The 10,661-nt window shown below is 34.4% G+C and overlaps 1 protein-coding gene across 1 annotated transcript; it reads left to right on the plus strand.

Moving 5' to 3' along the window:
- Positions 1–2,058: 2,058 nt before the first annotated feature.
- LOC149572496 (sugar transporter ERD6-like 6) lies at positions 2,059–6,610 on the plus strand. The gene is made up of 18 exons (XM_089811479.1): positions 2,059–2,286; positions 2,394–2,456; positions 2,547–2,636; positions 2,849–2,908; positions 3,025–3,090; positions 3,228–3,293; positions 3,405–3,480; positions 3,580–3,644; positions 3,769–3,858; positions 4,094–4,174; positions 4,313–4,397; positions 4,654–4,700; positions 4,787–4,849; positions 4,951–5,010; positions 5,224–5,289; positions 5,475–5,534; positions 5,680–5,794; positions 6,369–6,610. The coding sequence occupies exons 1-18, from the start codon at positions 2,059–2,061 to the stop codon at positions 6,479–6,481; spliced, it is 1,494 nt and encodes a 497-aa protein (XP_089667605.1). The 3' UTR covers positions 6,482–6,610.
- The last annotated feature ends 4,051 nt before the right edge of the window (positions 6,611–10,661 follow it).

The raw sequence follows: 10,661 nt of genomic DNA on the forward strand, positions 1-10,661 counted from the left end.
TTCTAGCAACTGCCTTGAAACAGTCTATTTGTACGTTAGTTTTTCGATGGTTTTGAGCATTATGGACATTTGAATCGTCTATTTTAATAGACCACATAATCTAGCTTTCTTCATGTTTCATCATATAGGTATTATTGACAGGTCCTAAAATGGAAACTGCTCAAACCTTGTTATGAAATTACTAAAATGGAACTGTTTAAGCCGTGAAAATTTGCACTAAGAGAGTGATGTGCCTTTCGATTATTTCCACTTTTATGTTACTCTGGTAATTATCTTTAATTAGAGTCTGTTGTTATATATCTTAAAACCTATTTATCTTTTTAAAATCATTATTATTCCTCTATTGTTGTCTTCTTCAATTTTCTTTGCAAGGATTTTGAATATGTTAACTGGGTTTGCTGGCTTCTACTTATATCCATATCATCGGAGAATTATATCATTATGAATGTATAGGTTATGAAGTTGTATTGATGGGAATCAAAATATCATTCATGTCATTCAATCTTTGACATTGTTGAGGCTTTCAATGTCAGATCATGGCATCATCAACCATTTTAATAATATTGATAGTGTCCGTCAGTGTTATTATGATCAAACCTTATCAGTCAATTTCAATCTTGTAGCATTTAAAATGTCGGTTAAATGTTACATATCAATTAATTCATGTCATGTGTCCTTGGCATGTTATCAATTTTGATCTATCAATTAATTTGACCATGGCTTTGGTCTACATTTTCATCATCTCATTCGATATCCATCATCGTCACATTTTCATCAAAGGATACAATCGCATTCATTTAATCAATTTGGCCAATCATCTGCTAATTTTCTCTATAGGATTAAATAACCCATAATTTAATCTTATTCTTTCTAATTATTCTTCCTAATTATCATCGTCAATTAATTAATTTTATTAATTAATTAGTTTATCATCGTCAATTAATTAATTTTATTAATTAATTGATTCATTATTTGCAAACCATGGAAATTCTTAATTCCTAAGTTCCATTTTTCATCATTAAATCCATTTTCTGCTAATTCTTATTTTTTGGAATAAGAGGATTTTTAATTCAAATATTCCATCATCATGACACTTGGATATGACACCTCGTGGATTCTCCTTTGACACTTGGCTGAGATTTTTCCTAATCAAATATTCTTATCTCTTACACGTGTCCCTATTTGGCTTATTCGTCATAGATTCTTGGCTTTAAGTGGGTTGAGGAATCTTATGACGGGTCATAGATTCTCTTCCAAATTTGACTCTCATGTGTCATAGAATCTTACTTTTGGCATATTCTGTCATATGTGTCATAGGAATTATTATTACCTCTTACGCATGCCCTATTTGGCTTATTCGTCATAGATTCTTGGCTTTAAGTGGGTTGAGGAATCTTATGATGCGTCATAGATTCTCTTCCACATTTAGCCAAATTTGACTCTCATGTGTCATAGAATCTTACATTTGGCATATTCTGTCATATGCATCATAGGAATCTCTTGCCACATCGCATGTGTGTGGGTGACAAATCCAATGCTCTCACCCTACATGAAAATTATAAAATGAGCACTCTTTCTCTCATTTTGGGTCCTTGAATCCTGGAATGTTGAAATCTTGTGTCCTGGAATCTAGAATGCTTAAGTTTTGAAAATCCAAATTGTTGAATCTTTGAGTCTCTACTTCTTTGCATGTTGCATGTTGCTATCCTTGCTATCACCAAAAAGACTGATCTGTTAGTGTCTGATACAACCACTAAACTTATAGAGGGGTGTGTTGAACATTTTTCCAACAATATCCCCTCAGCGTTACTTGAGCATTACCTGACATTTTGAGGATTCAAACTTGGACCACTTGTTAGAGTGGAGTTGCCATTGCACCAAAAGACCGATCTGTCAGTGCCCAATAGAACTACTCAACTTATGGTACATAAGAGGTAGTTAAGCCCTTGTCACGGGTCCTGAGGGGAGCGTTGAATATTTTGCCAGCAGGATTTTGGCTGTGCAGGCCTGTAAGTTTGCAGAAAATTTGGTCACTACGGATTTTACCCTATAAAAACAATGGAGTACATGGATGATTTGGAAAAGGGAAGCATGGGTGGCAATGGAGATATTAAAAAGGCTCTCTTAGAGAAAGGAAGCACACGTCTAACCATATCCAAATGTGGTTGTCATGGTGGTAAAGATGCTAGAAAGGCAGATAATGTTGAAATCTTCTGTGGAAGTGCTATAACTGCAATATTATGTACATTAATAGTTGCCCTGGGGCCTGTACAGTTTGGTTTCTGTGTAAGTTATAGTTTCTTATTTGAATAGATTGATTTTTAATCCATGCATCCATTACAAGAGTCGACCTGAATAAAAAAAGGAAGTTTCTGATAGCAACGTTCTTGCAGATTGGATACTCTTCGCCCACACAAAGTGGGATCATCAATGATCTTGGGTTAACTGTTTCCCAGGTACTATTATTTGATGAATGCATTTTTGCAATAGGATAGAATATAGTTTATGTGGTAGATCCTAATATAGAGTCTTGTTGTTTCTGTTAGTTCTCCTTATTTGGATCTTTAACTAATGTTGGAGCCATGGTGGGTGCAATAATTAGTGGACAAGTTGCTGATTATATTGGACGGAAAGGGGTAAGTGCCTTCAATGTTTTTCTTTCTTTACTAAAATAAATTTATATGTTAGACCTAATATGCTACCGCTAAAGGGATACACTGCAAGATTTTGTCTTGTACATCTAGTAGCAACGATGGTCATATAAATTCTTTTTTGTACCCAGTCTTTAAAGATGAGTGCAATTAACACACATTTAGATTTGCATAACCTCTTCTTTGTTTGCGTGTAGGCATTACTAGTAGCTTCCATTCCCAACATTCTTGGGTGGCTTGCTATTTCTTTTGCCAAGGCAAGCTAATTTTCCTTTGATAAAATGATAGCTAAACGAATAAGAAGTTTGATAGTGATTTTCCTTTGGAGCATAAGGAAATTCCTCTTTTTGATGTCATCACCCTATGGTTACAGGATTCTTCATTTTTGTACTTGGGAAGAGTGCTCACAGGCTTTGGAGTGGGAGTCATCTCATTCACTGTAAGTCAATTTTTTTTCACAATCTAGAACAAGCCTATTGTTGTCATTTTTAAGCCATAAATTATTACACTTAATAAATTAAAGAGCATACAGGCACGTGGACAGCTATGAATCTAACCATATCATGGGTCTTTTAGGTACCAGTATACATATCTGAGATTGCACCAAAGCATTTGCGAGGAGGTCTTGGGGCAATAAATCAGGTCTGTTTTGTAAACTCAAAATTCTTTTGTATATTAATCATGATAATAGTCCTAATATAAAGTGTAATTTGATACAGTTTTGAATCTTATACTTAATTGATTTTTCAACAGCTTTCTGTGACAATTGGTATTATGCTGGCATATCTATTTGGACTGTTCCTTTCATGGCGTCCTCTTGCAGTTGCAGGTACCTTTTATTATGCTTTTGCTAGGTGAATTTAAAAAAATAAATTAGATTTTTAACTTTTATGAAAGAAATCATAGGTTGACAACTTTAGCTGGACAGGTATGATCCCTTGTGCCCTTTTGGTATTCGGCCTCTTCTTCATACCAGAATCCCCAAGATGGCTGGTGAGCATATTTCACATACAGATACATTTTGAAATGATATTATTCAATTATCGCTAACAATTTTAAAATGACATGTACTATACAAAGAAACTTATTTGGCAAATTTATGATTACTTGAGTGCAGGCAAAAGTTGGTAATGATAGTTTTGAAGCTTCACTACAAGCACTCCGAGGATCTAATATTGATGTCTCCCTTGAAGCAATTGAAATCAAGGTGCTACAATTTCTCCAAGATGAACTGCATTTTTTGCCTATTCCATTAATTGCATCATCAAACTTCTTACTGTGTTTTCAATATTCTACCAGTTTGAGGAGTCATCTGCTTTTGTATAGATTTTGCTTTTTTTTTAAGCTTTTCCTATCGTGAATGGGATTTAATTGTCTATTAGTTAACATAACCTCTATAATGGTAGAATCTTGTCTAACTAATGGAAATATTATGAGTCTAGAGTGTCATGGAGATGAATAGTCAGCAAAGTAGAATCAAATTCGGTGAGATCTTTGAACAGAGATATGCCCTTCCTCTCACTGTGAGTTACATCTTAAGATTTCCCCATTTGGCCAATTTACACAAGTAGGTTTATCAGTCAACAACTACTTCATTCTTCCAAAATGGACACAACTCACAATTTTGTATGCTGATATTGTCTTGAAATGGGAGACTGCAGATTGGTATTGGGCTACAACTTTTGCAGCAATTAAGTGGAGTTAATGGTATTATGTTTTACAGCATTTCCATTTTCAAATCTGTTGGTGAGTTCTAGCCTATAGGTATCTAAAGTTGAGGTTCTATATCATGTCTTTATTCATGTTCAATTTATCATATTATAAACTATGGAATCTATAGCATGCTTTGCAATAGCCTTTGGCAGCAGAGAATTATCTTAGAAATTTAAAGTCAACGAGATAAAAGGTTGTTGGAAGTGATTTTTAGTTCATAGTGTCTATGTTAATCTTATTTCTTAAACAAAGCACTGAGCTACGATTTGTGCTATCCACAAATTTGCAGGGATTTCATCTGCTAGTGCTGCATCACTTGGACTTGGTGCCATTCAGGTTTAATTATTGTCTTGAAGTCCTGCATGAATTTGTCTGTCATGATTTAGTCTCATGTTGCTTATGAATAAAGGATAATGTTACAGGTGCTCACAACTGGGCTTACTGTATGCCTAATGGACAAAGCTGGTCGACGTCTTCTCCTTATGGTGAGAAAAACCTTGCAGTTATCACGATTTTGTATTGTTTCATTTGGGAGCATAGATTCAATGGTGGAGAGAACTAACATGTTTTATTGTTTTGTCAATAGGTCTCATCAGGAGGGATGGCCATATGTCATTTTCTTGTTGGCCTCTCATTTTACTTGAAGGTAGTGTCACTAAAAGCCATATGTCGTTTCCTTCTTGGTCTCTCATCTTACTTGAATGCAGCGCCTCTAAAAAGCCTAATGGTTGATTTGAAGCTCTATGAAAAGCATGCCTTCACTTTCTACTGAACACTTATTTGGTGGTGTTATCTGGTGCCTGATGGTATGGAATTTCTTGGCTGTCCAAAGCTAACTTCTAGTTTGCTCTTATTGCAGAGCCATATGGAAGGAGCTTCTCAATATGAAATGTTCTTCAGTGTATTAGCTTTAACAAGTTTGCTGGTAAGTTGGGAATGAAAACTCAAATATGAATATAGAAATTGGAAATAATAGAACACTTGAGTAACATAGCTCTTAGGATTTTTAACACATACTAAAACTTCTATGCATTAACTAGACATTCTCTGTCACATCGTTCTCTTGTCATATTGATATATATCATTTGTTATTTGCTGATTTGATTACAGATTTTCATCGTTTCCTTCTCACTTGGTATGGGTGCCATCCCATGGATTATCATGTCTGAGGTAACACACTTGTAACATTGACTAGGTCACATTATTGCACCCTTTATAGAAACACCGGGAAGAATCTCTTGGTCCTTTAATCACTTAAAGTGATGCTACTAATAATCCGTTTCTCTATTATCTAACTCTTCCTGTGCTACTGTAGATACTTCCACTCAATGTCAAGGGTCTTGCTGGCAGTGTAGCAACCCTGGCACATTGGATGACATCATGGGTGGTGACAATGACTATCAATTTACTAATGCAATGGAGCTATGCTGGTGAGTTTTTAGCCTTAAGCTGTGCATCACTTAAGCATACCAAAATTGCCCACTAAATCATTGCCAAATGGAAGAGTTCCGCTATAACAAACATGATGGAATGTGCACCGCTTCTCTATATGGTATACACTTTTAGTAAAGCAATTAGACCAGACGACAATATTTGTGGTCTCTCCTAGATTCCTATATTGGTCCATTAAGCCTTCAGGGCATGCCATGTCCCCTGATACTGAATGTTGGAAGATTGGAACTAGGCGAGTTCTAAAATGTCTATTAGCCTTATCTGGCCTATTTGTGTGGGAAAAGTTTCAATCTTTAAACAAGTAAAAACATATCCTTGAAAGAGAGGTAGCATGTTCAAATCCAGCAGGGGTAGGGAATGTATGCCCCGTTTGTAGATCTAAAAACAGATTGCAGCAGGAATGTGGATGAAACACCTATATCCATTTGATAGATCTTGCGAACCATATTTAGTCTAGAGTAGGCTAGAAAACATATTGTCAAAAAATGAGTAAATAATTGCTCATTATGAACAGTTTTCTGAAGTTCCATTATTACCGTCTTATTGTTGCAGGGACATTCACGCTATATTCTATTGTGTGCACCTTCACACTGGCCTTTGTGGTATTGTGTGTTCCGGAAACCAAAGGACGAACTCTGGAAGAGATCCAAGCATCCTTCAGATGAGCCGCTATGATGAATTCATCCCTTAGCAGATGACGAAGTGGGTTCAATTCAAGATGCACCATTGCATCGTCTGCGACTGCATATTACATTGTTGATTCTTTAACCGTGGGGGCAAAGTAATGATTTGTAATTGGGAGCAGTAATCTAATCCATCATTATTCCATTAAAAGGTTGCTTCCCAACCTCGAATTCTTTCATTGCAATTACTATTCACACGTGTATTCGGAATAAAGTTTTCTTTCTTCTTGTTCTGTTATGTAATGTATAATAACTGGTTTTGTACAGGGTTTCACATATGATTTACAATGCAATTCGATCAGCAAACTGACTAGATAATTACAAATATCCTTAAACAAGTAGAATGTAACAAACAAACATCTCAAAAAGAAAGATGAGGTTATAACTTTTTTGTGGGCTTAATGGGAAGGCACAAGCTGGTTCTCATTATGTTTTCATGTTTTCACAAGTTTTTACAATGGCAAGTTACAATGGTAAGGGATAAATTAGGAAGAAAATTTATGAAGTTTATGAGGAACATAGCCAATTTGAGTAACTCCTTGTGCAAGTTTATGATGAGCACTTCCAACTTTTTAATGCACTATAGCCATTAACTTGGTCATCTTATTATGTTTCCATGTTTCCATGAGGTGTCATTACAATGGCAAGGGATGAATTAAGAAAGAAATTTTATAAAGTTTGAGGTTAAATGTGCAAGTTTATGATGAGCACTTTTAACTTTTCAATGCACTATATCGAGTAACTTGGTCCTCTTGTCCTTGTATGCAACACATTTTAAAATAAAGTGTTGTTCAACACAGGCAAACTCTCTCTTCCCAAGCCTCTTTTGCATTCTTCCGTACATTTTGAAGTTAGTCACATTTGAGATTGAATTCATTGATATAATGTATATACTTCCAAACCAATTCCCCCAATTTTCTTGTAAATTTTATCCATAAAAAAGATATTTATTGTTTGTGGGACACATTGAAATGAATATTCTATTTACTCATCAACTTTATGTTGTGTTGCACCATGTACTTTTTTGGATTCTTTTTAGAAAACTTTTTAGATGCACCATAGCAAGTTCTTTGATAGGGGTAGCTCCCATTTCACTTAGCATTATATCAAATGGGATAGTGCTTTTGATTCTAAACTTGTTTGTGATCATATGCTTTTGGATTCCCTTGATTTTCTTCCATTGTGAGTCTTAAGTGTTGATGGTCAATGACTCACACCCATAAAAACAATCAGTAGAACAATCCTAAATGCTTGCCTCTCAACACTTGTTTTGGAGAGCATAAAATGTCTTCCATCTTTCTAACTTTCTTTTCTTTCTGCAACCATTTCATCTTAGTTTTTTGTTGAAGTCAATCCTACGATATAAGGGTATTTTTTCAAAATAAAACTTATGTTGATACTGCTTTTAACAATTAGAGAAAATCAAGACTTTAGTCTTTTTGATATTGACCTATAGTAAAAATATTTTGCAAAAGTGCTCAAGGGAAAAAGAGAGTAGTTGTCCGCATAAAGCAACAACCTTATTAAATATTCTCTCAACTTGATACCCTCAGTATTTTGCAGGTTTAACCACTCTTCAAGTTTGTCAATGTATAAGCCAAACAAACATAGTAGGTGATAGTGGGCAACCTTGTTTGACCCCAATATCACTCATGAAACATTTTATAAGCCAAACAAACATAGTAGATGATAGTGGGCAACCTTGTTTGACCCCAATATCGCTCATGAAACATTTTATAAGTGAAACAAACATAGTAGGTAATAGTGGGCAACCTTGTTTGACCCCAATATTGCTCATGAAACATTTTAAAATGTCAATTAAAGTTTTGATTTTGAAATGTTAGCTAAATTTTTGAATTTAAAATGCTGACTCAAGTTCTGATTTTGAAATGTTAGCTAAAGTTTTGAATTAAAAATGCGGACTCAAGTTTTGATTTTGAAATGTGAACTGAAGTTTTGTATAGGGATCCTTAATTCTTCCATTTTGACCTAAAGCTTGTCCTTAGGGACAGTGTAGAGAGCCTTTCTAAAGTCAACAAAACAACAAAAATACCTCATCCTTTTTCTCCCACTCTTTTTGATAATGTGCCTTAAAGCAATACAATGATCAATTGTTGAGTGTTTTGGCCTAAAACTAGTTTGACTTTTTATACGTTTATGTTTTTCTTCAACCTATTTTCTATTACGTTGCCAAATAAGTTTATAAATTGAGGATTGATCATTCCTATAGTTGGAGGGGTTATTGACATCATCACTCTTAAAATAGGGCATTCCAGGCTGATGTCCAATCTTTAGGAAACCTATGTGGACTAATATTATTGAAGATATTCGTAATGTGGTCCTAGTTTCTTAATACCCATCTTCATCTCTTTCACGATGATTTTTTGTTCATGTTGTTGACCAAGGGTGGTGGGTCCACCTCACCTTCTTGTTCATACAACTTTCTAGCATAATCAAACCATTAAGTGGCTATAATATTGTTTTTAGTTTGTTTCCTTTTAGACTACAGTTCTTTCCGAAATAGTTTGGGTTATTTTTACTAAGGAAAATTAGTTCCTCTTTCCTTGTGACCATAAAATCTACTCATTTCATCTTTAGAATCTTCTTGTAAACTTTAATGTCAAGGTTTATTTAATTTGATTCTCATATATTCCTACCCATTTTAAATTCCTTATCTAACTATACTCCGTTTAAAGATTTTTGTTAATGCATAGCTATTAACATTGTGCACTTGCATGTCCTCCCCCCTTATAGAGTCTCATTGTAGCCCTAAAGATGTTTACCATTTTTTCAGTCAAAAGATTTTTTCCCTTATGAAAGTGATCGTTGAGGAAATTGAGATTTTGTCCCAAATAGCTTATCATTTGCCCACAACAAATTTATGTACAATAGTCTATGATCAGATTTGAGATATGATATGTGTTCCCCAATCACAACACCCTCAATTCTCTCATATCAATTATGAGAATAGGTTGCATAATATACCACACATTCACCATTGCAAGTATTGCAAGTGAACTTGTTTGAATTTCACCATCTAGATAAGACATTGCAAATTATTAAATCTTAATTGCCACATAGTGTTATCAAGTCTTACCTGATATGGTAAATATTATCAGGAGTATAAAAGAGTTGTCTATATTCTTTGTGAGGTATATGCATGATGGAAAATATATACCACTATAAGTAATCATTTATATTGAGGGTGATGTGACATAAACAACTCTAAGTGTGTTTGATATCAGCCATATAGCTATTTGAAGATAACAAAGCTATGGATAAAAATAGCAATGGATCCTCCTCAAGTGTAGGAGATAAAGAACAAGTTACTTGATGAGTAAATACGAATATGTAACACCCCGCTAGCAAACCCAAAAGAAATTAACCTAAAATTTCACTAAGTTTTCCAAACAATTTTTTTTGAAAGATAATAACATAACAACAACATATATAATATAGGGGAAGTAATAACATACACATAAACACATACCATAAAAAAAATTAAAATTCTTAAGGGTTCCATGACATTGAATCACATTTAAGTTTAATTAAAATTAAATCTAACACATAACCAAAATCCACATCATAGAATTATTACAAGCACAGATCTATTTAAGCAATATACAATTATATAAGATGTCACTTGGCAATAGTTAGAAATGTTTAATCATCTAATGTACAAGTCACATGGTATGATAAGCTCAAAGAATATACATCATCAATAATATACAACATCTCATAAGATCTTTGATAATCAAGTACAACATCTCACAAGATCTTTGATAATCAAGTACAATATAAAAGAGAATAATCATCCAATAGAAATAGAAGGTTAAAAAGAAAGGATTAATTGCATAGATACATCTAGCAATGGAATCCAACGGTCGGATCTCAAAGGTATAAGAAATATGCACTACCACCTGACCTCATGGAACCTAAATGGCCCACTCCCACTGCACTAAGGAGATAAACTCAAGTCCCATATGGATATCAAAACACAAGTCATAACCAACATCTAGGTCAAGGAAACACTTGAAAGAAAACTATCTCAAAGGGTACCAAGGCACAAGTATCAACTAATCGCAGAGGCAACAATGACATGTAGGAAATCTACTATGCAAGTGGGCAAGTGTCATCACATGAGCCAACTATAAGGTTACCC

Source organism: Cupressus sempervirens, chromosome 2 (assembly GCF_028749045.1).
Source record: "Cupressus sempervirens isolate cs-2001-9-10 chromosome 2, ASM2874904v1, whole genome shotgun sequence".
NCBI lineage: Eukaryota > Viridiplantae > Streptophyta > Pinopsida > Cupressales > Cupressaceae > Cupressus > Cupressus sempervirens.